The 21862-nt window shown below is 45.7% G+C and overlaps 1 protein-coding gene across 14 annotated transcripts in view; it reads left to right on the top strand.

Annotated features, from left to right (window-relative positions):
- Nucleotides 1–21862, top strand: part of LOC8041639 (rho guanine nucleotide exchange factor 11) — a 171406-nt gene that overhangs the window by 54137 nt on the left and 95407 nt on the right. For 9 of the 14 annotated variants that reach the window (XM_029972231.4, XM_029972228.4, XM_029972227.4 and 6 more), the window contains 10 exons: nt 572–751; nt 1153–1266; nt 4641–4769; nt 10591–10695; nt 11072–11188; nt 12465–12563; nt 13718–13763; nt 14697–14822; nt 19858–19972; nt 21548–21722. In XM_029972231.4, the coding sequence (XP_029828091.3) occupies nt 572–751; nt 1153–1266; nt 4641–4769; nt 10591–10695; nt 11072–11188; nt 12465–12563; nt 13718–13763; nt 14697–14822; nt 19858–19972; nt 21548–21722 (1206 nt within the window). The remainder of the gene's footprint in view (nt 1–571; nt 752–1152; nt 1267–4640; nt 4770–10590; nt 10696–11071; nt 11189–12464; nt 12564–13717; nt 13764–14696; nt 14823–19857; nt 19973–21547; nt 21723–21862) is intronic. The other 5 variants (XM_040501198.2, XM_040501197.2, XM_040501196.2 and 2 more) reach the window with 1 other exon arrangement.

Genomic DNA, 21862 nt, shown 5'->3' with positions numbered 1-21862 from the left:
CAGTGTTGCCATCCCTCTAGCACACAGTTTCGGTTTTGCCGTGGACGTCCAAAATTAAACTTTGAGCCGTTACATTTATAAAACTACACTCGATGTCGAGAGAGAAAAAATTACACCTTGTAATTCAGGGACACGAACTGAGCTAAACTCAAAAATATTAGCCGGAGTTGTCCTTTAAGGATGGGATCTGCTCCTTTGTGCTGCTATGCTGCATCATCATGTCACAAACTGTAAATTGCTGTAGATAACTGTTGCCACATGATAGGAGGTTTGTAGTATTATGTAAAATCCCTTTTAGACCAGAATGAGCATCCTGTAATTGCCACTGTCACGCAATGGCGTGTGACAGTGGCAGTCTCACAACTGCTTTCTGCAAGAAAGCAGTTGTGTGAGAAGGATAGTTCAATTAGAGTTGATTGACTACGTACCCTCAAAGGCCAAAAAGTCTGAGAAGCCATGGTTTACATTACACCTGTTTGGTCTAGATCAGGTCCGATTAGGTTGCAGGTAGTCCGGTTAAGTTAGACGACTCAGAAAACATGCGACCCTGAGGTGACGAATCCGGTGTCAGTCGACGCAGGGAGTCGTGCCGACGCACTCGCGGCAGCGGTCAAGCCCGGATACCCTGCTGTACACAATGGAGCCCATGGACTACCCCGCCGAGGAGGAGCCTCCCCTGACCCCATGCCAGGACGTGGGCATGGGGCTGTTTGTGACGCATTCCTCGTCCCCAGAATTTGTGCCGCCCAAGGTAAGGGGGTCTCCATAGCACGCTCAGTCACTGGCTTCGACGGCACGTCTCGTGCCATTGCGAGACGCCGCATAAACACAACACTTGCACTTCCTCACATTTTGCTTGCACTGATTAATGTCAGACACTTAAGTCCTGCTTCCTAGATTGGAGCTATACATAGCACATTTCACAAAGTGAGTTGTTGTCTCCTAGCCTTTCAGCAGCGAAAGGAAAAATATGAAAAGCCTGCAATCAATTGTTTCGATTGTTTGTGCCAACTGTGTCGTTGTCTGTACATTCCTCACGCATCAATAAATATCAAAGTGTAGGTGGAATGTTTCGTTCTGCTATGCTTAATGTCCTTGTTACCGTGTTCTTTGGTTTGTGACGCAAGAGTCCGCACGCTGTTGGTGTTTCAGGAGGGCCTGTTTGGCCAAGAAGATGGCACCGAGGGAACTCCAATGCTGGCAGCCCTGGGCTGGAACATCGAAGATCCGGCAGAGGACACTGAGGACGCCAACACTTCGGAGGAGGTGCGTGCCTTTTTGTTTCTCTGGCCTGGCAACCGGACACTTTCTGCTGCCGGTGCTCCGCACCCGCCGCACTTCCTTGCCCTCACTGAAGTCGCTGCACCTCGGAAAACAGTGCCAGTGGTCAGGGCGACGGAATTTTTCAAACCGGCGACTTTACGAGCGTTGCAGTTGACTGTGTTTGGCGTTTCTCTGGTGGCAAACCTGTCGTGAGGTGGCACAACTTTCAGCGTACACTGTTTTGATTTCCAGACAGGGGCATTTTCGCAAAAAACGCGCACCTATGCACTTTCCACTTCAGCTTGCTCCTTCTCTCGCACATGCTCCTGCACTCTTCCCCCCTTTTCTCTCTGGGATGTTCCCTTCAAGTGGGGTGTGTGGCAAGCCTTGTCCTCCTTTTTTTCAGTCTCCCTTCCTTCCTTTCCTGCCATTGTAGTTGGGGGAAGGAGGACACTATTAGGATCTTCTGCAGTGCAGAAAATTTTTTTATGTTATAACAGTGACTATTAAATGCTGTTGCTTTGTTTTTTTTATTATCTTTGGCCCTTAGTTGCATACTAAATTAATGTGAGGTGCTCAGTGTGAAAAGGCTAACATACTGTTGTTTTTTAACCACTATAAAATCCTATAAGAATGTCCACCCATAATGAAGAGATAACTGCTGACCTTTGGGGAGGCGACAGGAAATTTGGATCAAAAATTACTAATAACCCTCCCCGCTACGAACCATGTGAACTGGGAATTGATACCACAAATTGCAAACAGGAAAAATTGCAGTCTGCGGTGAGATAAACGCTTGCGAATTCGTTACAAACTCTCCCACTACAGGAACAGATCCCGCAGAACGCAGCAGATTCGTGCTTCACAGTGCGATAAACAGACGAAAATTCTCTACTAACCCGGGTGTCACTGGAACCGATATAGCGTGGGCAGGTCGCGAACAAAAGCGCAGAAACACGCTACAAACTCGCATGTCGAGGGAATGAATACCGCAGGTTGCAGACGCAGCAGATTCACATATCACAACCCATACCAGCCCCCCTACCTGTGCCACTGATAGCAAACAACAGCTATGACAACACAATCGCAATCTTAACCACTGCACACACTGGCTGCCGATTGCTTGTGGGCATTTTAACATATCTAAATGAAACACAAACTTGCCACACTGGTTACCACTTTGCTTCGCTGGCTACGCCCTAAAAACTGCTGTATTAAAAAGCATGCCTACCGTAAGATCCCGAGAGATGCCCCCTTCCCAAAGATAGCCCACCGCTATTTTTGGCTTGATTTGCTATGTTTTTTAAACACTGAAAGATAGACCACTCCTAGCGATAGTAGTGTTGGGATCAATGATGGCCTCGGCATAAATGTGGCTAGATAGCTTTGGCAGGATATAAGCTAACGTTGCTGACTGGGACGTACAGTCATCTTTTCTTTGTTGCCCCTCGCAACCATAACCAGTTCGGAAGGAACGCAACCTAAAAATAGCCATCTTTTAAAGATTTTCTTGATTGTACATTGAAAGTTAGCCCACTCCTTATTCTCACCCGATTTGCTCTTGATGTTAGGTTGGCTATCTCTCAAAAATTTATTGTAAATACAAAAAAAAAAAAAAAAAAAAAAGTTTTATCAGTTTGGGACAGTTAGATTTGGTGTTCATCTAGAGAATGTTTCCTGAAATCCAACACTAAAAGAGAAACTAGAATACTTCAGTGTTTGTCACCTATATCTGTGTATAGGTTTTGCAAAATGGGCAATGGAAACCCATATACAAAAGCAGGGACAAAAATAGCGACCTCTCCTGACCTTGGCACTGGTTTTCTCAATAAAGTGACTCTAGGCTGCACCACTCACATTATTTTTACAAACATTGCCACGTGCTTCCGGCTAGGTGGCATAGGGGCAACCACAAATCCCTGAAAAGGGGTCAAAAGATTGAGTGGGCTGACATGCAGCTAATTGAACTAAGAATTAAGCGGCAGCGCTGCTGCCTAAACCATCATCATTTGTTGTTTTGTGTGCTTCGTCAGAGTTTTGTAATGGCTCTTGAAGGACTCAGCTTTGTCAAAATGGTGGGTCGGCAGCTTTTTCAGCCTATTAGTCTCCCATTGAAAGCATAAAAAAAAAGGAGGCCTTAACTCTACATTAATTTAAGTTGCAAGTTAAATATCCTGAGAACCTTATACTTTTAAAATTGATAAGCAAATGATAACCGATTTAGATGGTAATTAGGCATGCGTTTCTAACCCTGCTTTCATAATGCAGGCAGGTGCTCTATGTGCATGACTCACAATCGCACCATTTAAGAACAAAGTCTGCCCATCCACTTCCCGTGAAGCACGGGGGTAGGCAATCATGGCGATTGGCAAAAAAAGCCTAACGATTCTGACGGAACAGAGACAATATACTTGCGAGAAAATGCTCTCCCTGCCGTAACACAGCATGTCATACACACGCTCAGGCACGGATCACTCTTTTTTTAAAGAAATTTGTTGACCCCTTTGGCTAAGTTTCTCCCATTAAATGCAATGATTGGCCGTGCGTGGGTACCACAAGAAAATGGGTGCACCACCAGTCTCATTCATAAACAATGCGTCTATGGCTCGAATAAATAGGGCATAATAAAGATTTTGTACAAGGAAGTAACACCCAGCACTTGCAGTGCACAAATAATTGAGGCTTGGAAGCATCATTAAAAAACAGCAGGACACCCCCTCCATTTGCCATTTGATTAGAATGCGGTGGAGGGCACTGGGTGCACACCACCCCGTTCTAAAGACTAACATTCCATAATCATCATCTAGCAAAAACTTCTTCCGAGGTCTCGCCAGTCAAAACAAGCTGCCGGGTTAGTTGAAGACGGCAGCTCCGTCGGTTGGCAGGGGAACGATGCCGTAGCTTTCGCACAAGCCTTCTCACGTCATGAAACGTAGCCTACTGACCCCTGCACATTGTCTTACAGCTGCTAAGTTCCCCCATTGCCTCTTGTCCGGAAACTTTGCTGCATCGTTTAAGGCCCCTTCCCCTATAATCCACGCTCCTGCACTACAACGGAGTCGGCTCTGTGTCCACCCGGAGTCTGCTCGTTTTCTTGCTTTTTTACATGCGTACCAAAAATGAGAAAACATGGGAAGGCTTCTGCATTGGTTAGGATACTGTGTTCCCATTGTTATTGTAAAAACTCTAAAGAAGTAGTCGGACAACAGTGTAATTTTATCTAGTGAGTTTTGATAGTAGTACAATTTACTTCCGAGGACCTCCGTCTCGCGTTACGGCGGCAAAGTTTCCGGACAGGATGAAGGTTGTGGGGTGCACGCTTCCCTGCGCCGCTAACGCTGCTGCACCCTCCCCGGCACCGTGGGCTTCCCCCACAGGCACCCCCAGAGCTAGCAGAGCCACTCCAGGAAGCCTGCTTAGAGGCCAGTAGCCCCATGGAGGGCCGGCCCCTCCCACCCATCCCTGCCGACGCCCCCCTGGGCACCCTAACCGGCTCTAGTCAACAGGTAACTAACACACACTCCTCGGGCTGCCGGGGGCTCAAGATATCTGGTAGTGGTAGTCGTGGACTGTCTTAAGTGGCTCCTCCTCCAAAGGCGCTAGTTCGGAGGTCAAATAGTCTCCACAAATTGTCAAGCAGTTCCCTTTGCTTTAGAACTGCGAGCACTTGCACTATGCTTCTTGTATTGAAGGATCACTATTCCGTCTTGTCGTTTGTTGCAAACGACGAGACGTTGCAATGCGCCTTGCGCATTGCAACGTTATACCGTGCAGAAGCTCGTTGATGATGGTAAGTGCCGGCATCATCCCCCACTGCAAATCACGTCAGACATTGTTTGACTAGGGTAAATGAGCTCTCGCCGCATTTTTGGGAGTCTTAGTATCTCTCATTTTGTCATGCGACTTCCAGAGAGACTAATGTAGTGTAACTCGCACATCTGTTTTTTGTTTTTTTTTTCTTCAAAAATAAGTTTGCACTCTTATCTTGTCAGTTTTTCTCTACTGCAGCCGTGACATTGTCATTGGACGAAAAAATGTGAATGTTCTTGCCTAGTATTCTAGACAAAATATCACTGTGCATGTTGCTTGCCGAAAGTACCCAAAGGCACAAGAGGCAGCACTAAAATGCGTAATCTGATTGGGGAAGTGGCTCTTTGTTTCTGCATCTTTTTCCTGTAGGAATTCTTTGTCTTCCTTTAGGTGGGTTTGCACTGTCTTGTTTTGACAAATTAAGGTTTATGTTCTTGCTGTTTGGAGACCACTGGGTACTTCAAAAAATCTTCTAATTGCATTCTAGTACACTTTTGCTAGCTACTACTTAGTCTCCTGGGCTTTTTATGCGTGAATATATTTTGAGTGTGTGCTTCCTGCTTGTTTCCTGTTGTCCTGTTCCAAAATCCCCAAATGCCACTAGCAAAGCACACAAGGAATTATGGGAGCCGTATGAACATGTGTTGCTAAAGAGAGCAACGGAGAGAAGGTATAGCGCAGTGGCTTGCCTGCTCTCGCCCATCCACTTGTTTGCACTATGTTCGTCGTCTTCTACAATCAGGTCTATACAGCCAATTAATTCCCAGAATTCCCTGCGTCATCAGCAAAGGGTGGTGCATGTTTTGCAAAAAGTCTATTAGCCACTGATGCCTTTGCCAACTCTCGGTAGTAACATTAATTCTAATGGCGCTAAAGGACTAGTGTAGTCATCCTTAATTTTAAAGGCAATAGTTGATAAAGCAGCCACAAAAAAAAAAAATGTCAGGACTTACGAAAAATGTACCTTTGAACAATGAGCTTCTCAGAAATAAAACCGCATAAAATGTCAAATTTTCTGGCAAGGTTTTTCAAAAGTACCTTGACATTCTTTGTAAAGGCGTAGTGAATGCATGGGAAAGATAGGAATACCTATTGACGTGTTTTGGGGAAGTGCTAGGCACTTACAATGGTCTTACTTTTAACAAGTTGTTCAATAACAAACACTTCTACAAAAACCATCTAACTCTGCACAGGATTTATTGTGTTTAAATGCTGATTTACTTAAAAATCTGTAGTTAAATATTTACATTTTGCATATTACAGGGATGGAACTGCTGCACCAATTGCACCATTGTGTGCCTAATGACTTTTTATGCGCCACACTGATACAAAACTATACCGTACTTACTCGCATAATGAACGCACCCCCCACAACGGGTACCAATATTTGGACTTTTTTTTTTTCCCTTCTCGTAATCAATCCACCTCCAATTTTCGGCTTCGCGAGTCTCAAATTGCATCCGATTTAGCTAGCCACCAAGCCAATTTTCTTTTGCCGCCAAGCAGTCGGGCCAAATCAAGCCAAGCCAAGCCGCTCTTGTAATGGCGGCAAACGGCCGCATGTGCGTAGTTGGTTGCGGAAGTGATAACCGGTGAAACTGAGTGGCGCACGCACTTGACGAAGCTTGGGACGAGGAATCGCCCAGCCCCAGACATTCTTCGCCTATTGAATGCATTGATGTCAACAAACACGCCGTCTTCTGTGGTCCGCTTTCGGACAGCGAAATCGTGAAAGTGGTTAGGCCTAATCTCACATACTCGGGGTAAATGCGTTTATTTATTCCGTAACAGGATGGCGCAGCAAGGAGCACGTTACATCGTAAATGGAGAGGTTTTGGTAACAGCCGTCTCCGTGACCGAAACTTGATCCGTGGGAGCAGCCTTCGTAGTCGCAGTATATACCTGAGCGCACCGCCGGATCGCTCCCTCGGCGGTGCGGTTGGCTGTCGGACCTAGTCGAGTCCTCATAACGTGTAGTCGTGGTATACACCTGAGCGCGCCACCGGATACTAGCAATATATATTACCTAAGAACGGTCACGTTGCTTTCCGTGCTGAATGAGCTTCATAAGGCGCTTTTCCTTCTGCAAAAGGTATGCCAAAAGTGCCCTAAAAAGATTCGCAATTTATAAAGCATGGTTTCTGTGGCGCGCCCCTGACCAGCCGTGGGTACGCCTCGATCAGTGGAGACGTGCCACAGTACTTTGCCGTGTCATGTTGGCACGTAATATGACATTTGCACGTAATATTTTGGCACGTAATATGACATTTGCCCCCCTCCCCCCCCCCCCCCCCCCCCTCAAATATGTGTCAATTTTTCGGGGAAAAAAGTGTGTTCATTATGCGAGTAAATACGGTAAATAAGAATGAAATTGCACCAAGGTGCACCGAAACAAATTATAAACGAGCCTCGTCGAAATTTGCTGTCTCATAATTTCTGTTGGCAACATTGATATCGGAACTTCTGGTTAAAGGAAACGCCGGTAGATTCGAATTTGAAGCTTTGTATCGAAGGTCACTGCCACGGTTATACTTCGTTTCAGCTTAAAGCAGTTTTTACAGCATCCCCTATTACGGTACTTCTGCTACCAGACCTCTTTGAAGCCGCTCGCTGTCGCTGTGCTTCATCTAAATCCACGCGCAGATGATGCTAGAAGCGCTAGCTCCGGAGTTTCAGCGTCCCTGCCAAGAATATGCACTCGAGCAGTGCAAGCACTGTTCAAGGCCACATGCTTGCGCTTGTAGCATTGGCTGTGTCTGAACATAAGCTGAAACGAAGTGTTGCTGCCGTTGCTCTGTTCTTTTCTGGAGTCCTGGAGTCACTTCATCTGAATAGTGGAGCAAACAGCATCGCCATAATGCTATAAACTCAGATGTATTTAAGTTGGCCCACCTCCCTCTTGGCTATACTTGAGTGCCTATTAGACGTTTCCACTGTTTACAAAAATTACAGTCCACACGTGCAAAATCACAGTCCAGCCAGCGCTCACTCGCAATTGTGGCCAGCCAGAAACTGCACGTACATAAAGGCCCATTCACGCTCTTGCAACCCATTAAATCTGGGTTCCTTGAAACCTCTTACAACGAGAGGACACACTGGCACCATCTATTGGGTAGCAGTGTAAACTTGACAGTCCGGCATATTTTTTTATTTCTCTCGCACATTATCCTTTCTTTCTTGGCTCGAAAAACTGTTGTCAACGTTATAAATGAGCCTTTCTCATAGGTATTATACTCATTTGACCCCGGAAATACCGCAAAACCTTCGCTCTTGTGAAATGCAGTTCCAGGGTCACCGCATAGATGGCGCCAGCGTGCCAGTGTGTTTTGTCGTCCTAAGAAATTTTAAGAGTTGTTTTAACAAGTGTCGTCTCTCTCGGTCGTACTCGGTTGCTAGAGTGTGAACGGGCCTTTACACACAAACACAGCAAAGATTGTGCCCTAATACAGTTTTATGGAGGTTTGTTTATATTTACCTCTTTGCAGTTGTTTTCATCACGTGTCACACTGCCTTGCAGTTTTGCTTTATACACCAACTCATGTTTACAAACAAACCGGAGCGCCCGGAACGCCTCTAGCGGACGCCACCGGCGCCGCGCATGCGCGATGGGGGTGGGGGCAAGACGCTCGCCGTCGCCCATAAACAAACCATTGAAATGCGATGTTATCGGCGTCTGTGTGAGTCCCCCTGCCCTTTTTCGCGTTCGAATTGTTGATTCTACGTCTTCCTGGCAATGTCTGACTACTTGAGCGGCCTCAGCGAAATTAACAAGGCTTGTTACACCCCAAAACTTCGCGTCAATAATGTGACATGCGGCGATTCATTCCGCGTGGACGCCGCAGAATGTACGCTAAAGCCTGATTCGCATGATGAGATTTCGCTCGCTATTTTCAGTCGCAACGTCGCTCGGGCTACAAAAGCGTGAACCGAAGCTGAGATGGTCGACGTCGATACTGAAAATCGCAAGCAGAATTGGACCAAGTGAATTAGGCATAACAAGTCGGTGCTGGTCGCTGGTAACAATGATCAACATCTCCTTTTATCTACTGTTTACATCGAGCCTGCTCACCAACCTTCAAATTTAGGTCTTTTGAGGCGTGCATTACTTCTTATCGCAAGTACCGGGGTATTCTGTCTACGGGCCGGCGTTGTCTGAGAGAGCAGACGACAAGCAGACAAGTCTGAAAGAGCAGACGACAGTTCGAACGATCAGGTGGCCGTTTGAACTTGAAGACGCACTGAACGTAGTCCGCAGGTGGTCCGCACAACTTGACGGTTTTCTGGCGTTTATGTTGGAACAAAACAAATAAATCTGATGGCCACAAGTATCCGTGAATTCAACCCAAAGTGCTTCCCACCCAAGCAATCGTTGTCCGACGGCGTCTGCTTTTCCCTTTTCACGGCACGTATCCATATTCTCGGACGAACCGAGCACGTGAAAACTGACCTTCAAACCTTTCTCGACACTTTTGGTACGGCCCCAGTCGCGGCGTTTTGACGAGAAGGCAGGTTTCTGGTTAGTTCCTTTCAAAACAACGCAGGAACACACGTCTGGCATGGGGACTTCTGCCCACAGCCCCAGACCGGAAATGCGACCGACGCGCCACCACCGCGCCGTGACGTAACAGAGATGAGTTCGTGTATATGTTTTGTGTAATCGTCATGTATTTCGTGAAAAATGTTTCAAATAAAATGTTTATTGAAACTACCGTTAAGTTTACATGAAGTTATCTGCATGCCACATTTTCTTCAGTTTTGAAAACCAAGGGACATTTAGCCTCTATTTTCATTATTCAAAACTCGTATGCCGCTCCCAGCCTGCTCCGAACTGTAGTTTTTTCTGCTCCCAAGATTGCTCCAAAGCTTCTTTGCCCAGTTCCATCCCTGATACTAGAGAAGTTGGTGTAAGAGAGTATTGCTGTAATTTAGTTAGTCCACCAGCAGTTTTGGTGACTAGTTAGTGCAGCGACAACTCCTTATCTGGGTACTGCTGTTTGCAGTACTGAACTAAAGGGACGTTTTGAGCCAGTTGGTTCACAACTAGGAAGGAAGGAGTCAAGCTCCACAAGCTCAGCATTCAATACACCTTACCCAGAAACATGGCAAGAACAAATTATTGACAGGCGTGTCATTCTTCAATGGTCGGTGGTTGACAGGTCTGCAGTTGCCAAGGAATTACAAGATTGGTTTTGTTCGGTTGGCGACATTGCAGGAGTGTCATGAAGGTTGCCAACAAAGTATTTTTGTCATATCTGTGAGGATATGTTTTTTGGGGGAGGAGGAGGGGGGGGGAGGGGGGTTTGCTGAATAAAATGTGACCCTGAAAAACAGCACAGATCACAAGCTCCAAAGTCAAAACTCGGACAGGTTCAGGCCCATTTAGATCTATTCTAGAGCCCATACTTTTGTGCTTTACTTGTGATCCCTTTGACACACAGTGGCTCCAAACCAAGGTGCCCAAGGGGTTTCGTGGTTGTCAGCTGTTGTTTCTCATTGCATGTGTCCTTCCGTGTCCAGTATGGGACTCCCCCAGAAAGCCAGCCTCCTATGAGCAGGGTGCCCATTCAGCAGATAAGCATCATCTCCATGGACGACGACGAACGAACCTCAGACTCGGAAATGGTGAGTGCACCTTTGCCCCCTTGCATGCAGTCAACTGCAAAGGGTGTCTCGAGACATTGTTCATTCATCAAACAAGCCATGCCAGTTATTTGTTAATTATGCAAGGGGCAGCCATTATTAGGGCAACTCTATGCAAAGGGCACTAATCGAATTGCATTCAATCTTATCTGCTTTCCAAGGTTTACTCCCCAACCCTGTTGGATTTAATATGCTTTCCCCCCCCCCCCCCCCCATTCTTAATGCGTGACATTTCGTGGCGTGAGTCTGCGCGAGTCTCCACTTGGTGCATGTGAAAATTTACCGAAGAAGTTAGCCAGAATGCTGGTGTGGTGTGCATACGTTTCCTCTCCAACCATTCTACTCTTCTTTCCTTTAGTCGCATCTGGGAGACAACGGCCCTTTCAACAACATCTGGAAGCTGCTGCGGCACCCCGCTCACCTGGCCGTCTTTCTCAACTACCTGCTCTCCAACCAGAACGATCCGTCCAGCCTGGTACATTCTTTTTTTGTACACTGGGAAGCTGTCATTGTACCCTACACTGCATTCATTTTTTTTTTTTTTTTTTTTTTTTTTAAGGTTTTGGGGTTTTTTTTTTTTCTCGAGTTGGGCTATAAGCCAAACAAACTAAAAAGGTCTGAACCCTTTTGTAAAAGAAATTTGGAAGGAAGACCCATTGGTCAATGAGTTTATGTTTGTTCAAGGTTGCTAGGGAAACCTGAAAGCAAACCACTGGCATTGAATGAAAATAATGATCTACAGTAAACTTTACTTGAGTGAACTTCAAGGGACCCGAGGAAATAGTTCACTTAACTGAAAGTGCACTAAACTGAATATATTTTCTAGAACATGGACCAGCACAGGGCACAGCATACATCGAGTCAAAAGTGTGATATGCAATTTATGGAGTCGCAAACATCGACAAATATACAAAGTGCATAACAGTTATGTTGCTGCCTTTCTCATTTTGAAAACAAATTTGTAATTTTCATTTGCACCAGCGCTCTTGAAGCGCATGAAGTAACAAAGCTGTCCAGAGGGTCTACGTTTTTTTGCACTTCCTCTGGCACAGCTTGTTGCTGGGATGAAGCCATACCAGAGTGTCATCGTCCACTGGCTTGAGATATCCTGTGCAGAGTCGTTTCCTGTTGAGATTGAACGCAGTTTCTCCTTCAAGCTTCGACTTTTGCTTCACTATTGTTGACAGCGTCAACGGTGGAATCCCATAGTCCTTTGCAAGGTTCATTTGCCTTTGACCGTTGTCCAGACGCTGAAGGATTTTGAGCTTCTCTGATAGAGACAACTGTTTCCGTTTCATCATACTTATTACGAAAGTGGACGCACAAACTGCCGTCCTACTGTTATCCAGAACTAAGATGGTTGAACGGAACCAATGAGAAAGAAAAAAAACAGACACACCACGTGGTTCGTTTTTATCTGCCACACTGCCGTTTTGCCTCGGCGGCGCTGCAAACGCCAGCAATGATACACTGCCGCTGCGGAGGCGGCAGCAATGGGGCGGTGGGTGTCAGCTACGCCAGCACTGCAGGGCACAAAACTTCGTTGAACTGATTGCAAAAATAATCCTGGGTCCACCGATCAAGTTCGTTGAACTGAAATATCCACTATTCCATAATTTGTTTTTCGTTTAACTGGGAGGGGGCATTTTTATGAGATTTTACGGTATTTTTATTTGTGTGGGTGATATTCTTTGATGTGGTTTTTGAGAAGCTGAGGCTTATTTCTTTTTCTTTTTACTTTTGCGTCTCAGCTGTTCTTGATCATCACGAACCTGTACAAGCTGGGAACTGGCAAGGAAATGAAGAAGTGGGCCTACGAGATCACGTCCACCTTCCTCGTCCAGAGGGCCGTGAGTGTGACACCTTCTTTCCTTGGAAATAGAGGAAGCGATGCTCTGACAGTGAGAGAAAGACTGAGAGATAACAGCATCATGGTTCAAACGTGGTGTAAGCTCGCACCCTAAATTTGAAGTCCTGGTGTCGGGCAAAAAATGTTAAAAACGAGACGTTCTTATCTTGACATACAATTTTTCTTTTTCGAGCTAGGTTTTTTTTATTATTGTCCACTCGGTAATTCAGTCACTTCATTCAAATTTTCAGTTGGTTAAAAACAGGAGTGCGGTCCCGGCAATCACACACACAAGTCTATGGGAAAAAACTGGCAGTAATTTGAATGACCTCTGGGGGCTGGTTAATTCTAAGGTTTTTTTATGTCCTCAAGAAGTCCGGCAACTCTGGGAGCACAGAAACCTCACGATTATGCTGACCAAGCTTAAATCGCACCCATGCACACTTTATCGCTTTTATCTACTGTGTTCGCGGTCAGGAAAAAGAAGGAATGAGCGCGGCGCACGAACAAGCCGTCAGGTGGCCAAGCCTATTATGCGGCCAAGTCACACCAAGCTAAGCCAGCATGGCTGCGGGAGCGCGCATCGTGGTGTCGTTCCCACGAAAGTTACGAAAGTGAGTGCGGTCGTTCAGCGCATGCAGCCGACAAAGCTTGGTTTCAGGCATTACTCAGTTCTATGAGATGTTTTGTCCATTGAATATATTGATAAACATGTCGTGGTCTTTAGTCCGCTTTTAGACAATGGCATTGTGCAAGTGGCTAGGCCTTGGAATGTTCCCGTAGCTTGTCCATGCCGACTGGCCGAGTGCCGCTGACATGGAAACTGCTGGGGACACCATGGAATACAATTTTGCGTTTTCTTTGGCGGAGAAACTGCTAAAGACTCCCAAGAAAGGTTCACAATTTCGGGAGCATAGTTTATACTGTGCGTCTTTGTTAGCGGAATACTGCAAGTCTCCGTTAGCCGAGTAAAGCTGAGTTCAACTTCTCCCAATGAGTACTAAATAAAAAAAATAAAGAGTTTCTTTTTTTTTTTTAATTTTAAGTTGTTTTTTTTTTGTTTGTTTTTTTTGCATATTGCCGTTCTTGCAAGTTTTGAATTATTGAAGGTCGACTGTACAAAAAGTACAGGTTTAACCCATTTTTCTCTTTCAGCCGCTGAGCATCGCCAACATTGACGACGTCATCCTGAAAGAAATTGGTGAGTGTTTCGAGTGCACTGCTGTGTTCTTCGTGCTTTTCAGTATTGCTTGAATCCTCTGGAAAATGTCTGCCGTTTATTTTATGGTCCAGTCGAATTATTTTGTGGTGAGGAGAAGAGGTAGGCAAGTTGATGGTAATGTAACATTGTGGCGGTGTACATGAAAACACTGGGAAGGATGAAGTGGTAAGCTGAACATTTTAAATGCAGCTCCTGCAAAAAATCTCAAGTGGAGATGTTTGCAACCACCAAAGCTTTCCAGCTTTGAATGTTATAAGTAGGGTGAAGCCTTGAGAAGTACCATAGACTGTGTGATGTTTTAGAGGTACAACAGTTAGTTGATGCCCCAGGGAAGACCACCATCATTGGCCAGGATTTGCCCAAGATTATATCAAACATTCTCAAGAAAAATGGCAATAGTTGCCCGCTATGGGTAACGTTTAGCGCAAAGGTTCTCAGACTCATTGATCTCAATGAACCCCTCTCTGGCTTAACTGAAAGCCGTGGTCTTGGCGGTGATGCAGTGAAGTAGTGCTAGAGCCTATAGACCTTGTAAGCAATAATGCCCACACTTGGGAGTGTCTGGCTCACAGTTCTGCTTCAGTGGGTGGCCCTTCTTTATAGTGCTTAATCTTGGAAAACACTTTACCTAGTGTCAAGGAAATCTTGTAGCTTGGGGAACCCCTGGGTTCTTGGGAACACAGCTTGGGAACCCATGGTTTTGCAGACTAAACGTAGGCTCATTTAGGTCTCCCAAACGAGGAGCGACGTCCCAAACTATCATCCTGTAGGCAGTTCCTCACCTGTGAGTTTCGGCGCTAGTTTTGCATTTGCTCCCAAGCGGGCCGGTGGGTGCCCCTGGGGCCAACAGCGGTACATTGTCAACCGCTGGAGGGGGGGGTGCTGGTGTGAGCGATGCCTAACGGGTTGCAGACCAAGTGCTCCAGAACAGCCAGGATCATGACGAGGACCTGAAGGACGTCTTCCTCAAGGCCCGAGAGAAGGCCATGGAGCAGCTCAAGAAGCTTCTCATGGACTACCGCAACACCAGGACTATACGTGAGCCGCCATTCCATACAAGTGATTTCAAACACTGTTTTCATGCGAGTTTCGGCTAAAAGAGCAGTTCTTAGCATTATGGGGCATACAGTTCTTAGCATTATGGGGCATCATTATAACAGACCTTGGTAGTGGTTAAGATTTTGGTCTGTTGTAAAAGAAGTATGAAAAAACAAATACAGTGTAGACCGCATATAACGTATGTCTCGGGAGTCGCGAAAATCCGCACTACAGTGGACTCCTCTTAAACGGAACTCGAAGGGACAGAAAAATTTGTTCCGTTTATCAGAAGTTTCATTAAAGCAAAGCACATAAAATGAGTGAAATATGACTTTATTTCACAAGCATGATGTCCAGCTAATGTAGCTGACTAGAAAAAAGAGGTAATGGTAGTTTGTTTTGCATTTTGTAATCGCTTTTTGACGAAGTAGGTGTGCATGCCTTGGAGGTACAAAGGTTTCTGTTGACTGCTGCACCTTCCCCAGAAATAGTCCTAAAGACTAGGCCGTGGCGCTTTTTAAAACGGCTGAGCCAACCGAGCCAACCGTCGCTCATTTTGAAGTTATCTATTCCCAACTGAGACGCAATCTCTCCAGCCTTTTCTTCGAGGATGGGGCCGCTGATCGGGAAATTAGCACTTCGCGCGCGCTTAAACCAGAGAAAAAGGACGTTCTCTATTTCCTCAAAAGGCGTCTTTCGCATCCTCCTTCGGTCGGTGGCAAAGCTTCCGCGCTTTACAGCGTCTTGAATCTTTTCTTTGTCCTTTGATATCCTTGAGAGTGTAGACGGTGTAGACTTCGGGATATCGAACTTCCTTGCGATCTCCGTCTTCGAGAGGTCACCACGATCCAGCTCTTGAAGGATCTTCATTTTCGTAGCAAGCGAGATTGCTTGGTGCGGCCGCTTTTTTACCGCTTCCATCACAACACGGCAAGCGGACGCTGGTTTGTGTAATCGATGGTAAACGTGACGCGCAACAGACGAGGCGCTAACCCTAATGGCGGTAGAAAGACTGGATTGGATTGCCTTAATATAATGGCTTGGATGGATGGATGAATGGCTGTACCGTACCCTTTGTAACGAGCGGCACCTCGCGTCACCTAGCCTAACTTTTTTTTTTTTTTTATAATAATATTTGTATAAATTTTGTTCTAACACAACCCCTTTCCCTTTAAAGTGTCCTCAGTCTTGGCTATTGCGTACTCCATGGTTGTGAGACTGCTGTAGCTATTTCCGATGTCCGCGGTCGCCATGGGTAGTTTCGGTTTCGGTCCCGTTTAACCGAAGTAAGCAAAAAGGGGGGTTCCGATTACCCGAAGAATTTATCATTAAATACATAGGAAACCAACCGAAACAACCTTTAGAGTTCCGTTTATCCGAATTTTCCGTTTAAGCGAGTTTCGTTTAATGGGAGTCCACTGTATAAGCGGGACCGCGCTATAACCAAAACATAAATTTTTCAGGCCAAAATACATGCCATGAGACAACTTATCTTTGTAAAAGAATTTATTTTATGTTAGATGAAAAATAAAGCTTAGTTTGAGGAAAGTCTTTATTTTAACAGACTAGTACAGTTCTGTCTCAAGTGTGCTACACATTTTGAAAGAAATGAGCGGCTTTTGCCTGGCGCAGCCTTTTAACGACGTCGCGGGTTGCGGACGGACGTTGCGAGCGTTCAGGATTGCTAACCCTAATCACTTTTCTCCGGAGATGAAAACGCGTGAAAATTCTCATCCTTCATACGGTGCGCGCCAGTAATACCTTGAACTTGAGCACACGCATGAAATGCGCCGAATAAGAAATCCGGGCAATGTTCGAGGACACAAATGCTTAGAAATCGCCACTGTAGTCGAAGTAAACAAACACGACGACACGGGCGTTTCTGCCGTCTTGAGAGCGCCGCACGAGTAGGTGGATCTTCCCTTCTAGTACGTGCTGGGTTATCATAGCGACACACAACAAGAATTCACAGTCAAGGATAGCACTTTTACGCAGAACGATGAGATGAACGCCGTCTACGACGACGATCACAACCGACGCCATGTTCGCGGAATAGAAGCAGCCGGCCCGCGACCGGCATGCAACGCGCGCGAACACTTCTCCTCGACCTACGATTGGTCTGTCGTTGCGGTTGTTTGTTTCTTTGTTTCCAACGCAGCGGAGGGACGCACGTGAAGGACTCATGCGTGCGTCCCTCCGTCGCTATGGCAACTGAAGCCTCTTTCTTCGCTTTTCCCCGCTTTTTCGAGCAACCTCCTTGCCCCGCAAATTCAGCTTGTGGCTCGCGCCGTCGGCGCCGTTATCTAATGTCGCACAGGGAAGCGAGCTCGCTGCTCCAGTCGTCGGCGCGGTCGGCAGGCTGTGCCAAAAACCGCACTTTAACTGGTATTTCCCTTTGCGCGCCTGCATTTTAAGCGGTATGTGATTACGTGGAGTTCTATGGGAGGTGAACCGGTGGTTTAAAAAAACCGCGTTATACCCGGTCCTGCACTATAAGCGGTTACGTTGTAAGTGGTCTATACTGTACTCTTACTACATACTTAGAGGTGGATTATGACTGGCGTCTGTTGTAACCAGTGACACTGACGGATCGTGAAGGGATATTAGAAAAGATTTGGTTCATTGATACTTCTGATATTTAAAAGGTAGTGACTTTTTACTGATGGTCGTCACCGTTGCGCGCTTTTGGTTATACGAGGCTTGGAAGGCACTGAGCGCGGTGACAGCATTTCACAAAATGGATGCCACTACTACCGAACCAAAGCCCTGTATGTCCAAAAAAATGACTGCTGTCGAAGAGTCTGCTATAATGGAATAGTGAACTACTTACAAACTCCCTAATATAGTACATTATATCTAGGGTGTGTACTTTCCGGTGTTTAATTGTGAGAAAAATCGGCGGATGTTTTTCGGTGTTTATTTATTTTCAAGACACCGGTGTATTTCGGTGGAATGTCTCGCGACTAGGCTAAAATCGGTGATTATCGGTGAAAAAAATGCGATTGATCACAGACAGAGAGTTCCAATTTTATTCACATATTTCATCTTCTTCTCTAGGAAGCATTTATTTCTCACACTTGGTTATTATAGTAGATGCAAGCATACTTCGAGAGGCCTGCATCCGTCATGGCAGCACGTTCCTTGCGGTTCACAACCCGCAATTATGAAAACACACGCTCCTGTACGGCACGGATGTTAGCTCTTCCAGGAACCACAGCAACCTCTGATCACATCGCTTGCACCGACATCACTTGGCCAGACACAATAATGAAAGGGCACGTGAGAGCCTACCCTCCACTGCGTTCATTTTTACACAAAAGGGGGCCATGGGAGACACAATAGGGGAAAGGTGTGTGAGAGCTTAGCTTCCACTGCGTTCACTGGACGCTTTTGACCCCCAGAAAGGAGGGCGGACTGACGCCACACACTGGAAGAATGCAGGATCCAGGAGATAACACGTTTGACGAATCTCTACGAGGAAAGGGTTTCGCTAGGTCGGAAACATGCAACGACCGGCGTTTTTCGGTTTTAACCAGGGCGAAAATATCCAACCACCGGTGTTTTTCGGTTTTAACCGATTTTATATTTTCGTCATCGATGGATGTTTATCAGTGTTTTTTGGTTAAAACCGGAAAATACACACCCTAATTATATCCGATTGTGTGTTATAACAGGATCCGTAATAAACGAGGTTGACTGAAGGGCATAGATAGAAGGACATACCAAACTTCACAAATTGGTATGTTGTAACCAAATGTCTGCTGTAACAAGATCTGTTGTAACTGAGTTATATTGTATCCCGTCGGTCTTGTGTGCCGCCCATCTATGTGCATGGGCTTTCCCTCTCCTGCACCGAGATCTGGCCGTTTTTACACCTAGAGGTGGAGCAGCAAGCTGGTTGGATGCGGCTTGATGGTCTTCTGACGATGGAAAGTGCAGCCTCAAAACAATTAATCTTTTTCCTCTTGCATTCGGAAGAGTTGCATACATTACTGGCTCTGGTGACGTGTCGGTATTCAAAGAAAGAAATGATTGGTGAGCATGAGGATCCAGGGTGTCTAGCGACCAGAAAAACCGGGAATTGTCAGGGAAATTTTAATTACTGGGAAAAATTAGGGAATTGTCTAGGGATATTGTCAAAAAGCGAGACCATTCAGGGAAAATGAGCCTCAAACGCTATCGAGTGCCCTGAGCAAAGACTTCGGGGCAAAAAAGCAGACAATAAATTCTGCTTAGAGCAGAGCGCGTGCTCTGTTCACGCGGCGTGCTCTGTTCACGCGATGTAGAGTGTGCTACCCGATGCAAAGAGAACAGCCGACAAATCCAGTCTAAGCATTAGATTGGATTGGATTGGATTGGATTGAGAGTGCAACACTAGGCTAGATCCAGATAGAGCTACTAGATTAAGTAACAAACGGGAAAGCCGCAGACCCCAATCCAATCCAGGCTGAAAGTATCCGAAAGTGTGCATCTGGCGGCCGTGTTACCATTCGGACATGTGTGGTTGAGCGTTGTGTTTACATTGTGTTTTCGGAAGTCACCTTTTCAAGAAAGTGCTCGTTTAATCCAGACTACTAGATGAACCCGAATATTTCGGAATATGCAAGTTGGATTAAGCACGTACAAAATGATCCTCACAGTGCTTAATGCCTAATGCCTTGTGTTGTAATGGTCTTATATAATAAACTGCCTCCACAGTGGTCAGGGAATTTCAGCTGAAATTGTCAGGGAAAACCTGGAAAAGTCGGGGAATTTCAATATAATAATTTGCTAGACACCCTGGGATCATGTTGGGGCCATAAAAAGACAGTCAAAAAGTGCTTTAGTGCACCTGTAATGGATAGTTGCCTCAAGAAACTGGGTTCAGTCATGCTATTGGTATTGTAAGAAATATCTTATTTGGAACTTTATCTTCGCCAGTATTGAAGTGTTATAGTGCCAGGGAAGATTATGTCTGTCGGTTGCAGCCTTTTTAATGTCTCAGTTGCCTTCCGAGGAAGTTAGATTTTCATTCAAGAGGGGCCGGCTTTTGCAGGCATGCTGCCCACTGACATTCCCAGCGACGCTGAACTGGACATGTCCATGAAGGACAAGAATGCCGAGCTCAAGATCGTCGAGTCTCTGCTGGTCACTGAACTGGAGACACTCGCGTGAGTGACATCTTGCCTTTTCCGTGTATGTCGAACCGTTGGCAGTGTGCTGCTATTATTGGCCAGGGAGCTGAGGGGGCAGAGTGAGGTTGTCAATGAAAGAAAGATGCAAGGTGGGGAGCCATTGTTAGTAAATGCAACCACAAGTAAGCAAACCCATTAAAAATTAACTCTGTAATTCCATGTTCTCTTTGACACATTTGTATTGGAGAATTCTATCTCATTTTAGTTTACCAGGAGTGTTATGTGATGAGAAATAGTTGAATCATGAAGGCCAGTTTAGTCAGAAATCTTTGACAGATGGTTATTGTCATTGTAACCCTCCAACTACCTCATTGAGGTTGTTGGAGTGTTTTGGGAACCAGAAAGAGTAATTAAAGCGCAAAAAAGTAGAAAGCTCAGTCTAAAGAAATTCCCCACTCGAAGTATGACTTTGTTAGATTGAGGTTTAACTGTAATCATGTAAAACTGGGGGATGGACACTTCTTAGGTCAACATTATGTAAAGGTATGTTCTTTGTGCATTTTTCAAATGTGACAAAATTGAGGGGTGGGCACTTATTGTGGAATGAGTGGGTGCTCGGTATATTATGGTACATACAGTAGTGGACCAAGTGGAGGATGGTTACGTTGTACTGCACAGTGGAGGATGGTTACGTTGTACTGCACCTTCTCTCGCAATGGGACGGTCAACGATGTCATTTCGTGGGCCAACCAGGACATGCCTCTCGGATGGATCCTGCAGGATGACAACGATTCGAAGCACACTTCCAGGGTAGCAAAGGACGCTTTCCAGCAGCATCGTCCGTCTTCTGGAGTGGCCTAGCCATTCCCTGGGCCTGAATGTGATCGAACACATGTGGGAGGAGCTGGAGCGAAGATTGGCAAAAAAAACATGCCAGAATAAGGATCAGAAGTTCGACCAGCTGGCTGAAGAATCGGCACGCATCCCTTAGGCAACCACCAAGGAGCTTGTCGACCTCACACTGTTTCATTGGGAAGCCATAATCAAATATGGCAATTTTCGAACGAAGTATTATTTACTGTTTGATTGTTTCTGAGTCACTGTTGTTTGTTTTTGTTGCATAAAATGAATGTGAGACACACCTTCTTTGTTAGTCTATTTGTATGATTTTAGCAGTTGAGCACACTACCTTATCTGTGTTAACGTCTCCGACCCACAAGAGTAGGGGTAATGTTCAGAACTTAATAGCACATACCATATCCAAAAACGAGCCGATTTAGAAAAATATTGTGGTCAAAAAGGTGTTTCATCCTATACTTTTATTCGCTACTGTGGCTGCCCAAGCGCTCTTTTGTCCACGGTTCTATTTATTTTTTAATTTCTCTGAGGTACCACCTCTCGTCATTTGAAAGCTTTATTTTTTATTGTCAGTTTGGCTCACTTTATTTTAGCTTTTGATGTTGATTCGCACCAAGATTCTTGTAATGGGTTTGCTTTAACAATGGTCTGCTACTTGCACTGCCAAACGACATTCGGTGGTATCTCAGTAGCATTGGCACCATGTAGTGAGTTCATGGAGTACAAATGGTTAGTCCACACTTGTTTCTGCAGGAAAGACGACCCCGACAGCCTGTCCGACTACAAGTCTGCACTTGCCTCTGCCTTGGCCACGGTGCTCCGGAGCTTTGGGGTGAAGACGCCTTCATCAGTGGCCCTCATTGAGCGGTTCCCTACCTTCGTAGCTAAGGAGAAGTCACGGCTCAAGTTCTTTCCACGCAACAAGAAGGTGGGTCCTCTTTCATCCTTGGGAAGACTTTCCTGTTGTCTAGAAACGTCACTGTCCAGTAAGAAGTTGGCAAAAGCAAGAAAGGGGGGTAAATGCCTGTTCCGCTAAAGGAGACCATTAAACATTTAGGACACTAAAGA

This window comes from Ixodes scapularis, unplaced genomic scaffold (assembly GCF_016920785.2).
Source record: "Ixodes scapularis isolate PalLabHiFi unplaced genomic scaffold, ASM1692078v2 PGA_scaffold0__279_contigs__length_252992795, whole genome shotgun sequence".
NCBI classification, from domain to species: domain Eukaryota; kingdom Metazoa; phylum Arthropoda; class Arachnida; order Ixodida; family Ixodidae; genus Ixodes; species Ixodes scapularis.
Note: the sequence above shows the minus strand (reverse complement) of the source record. Positions and strands in the feature narration are given on the sequence as shown.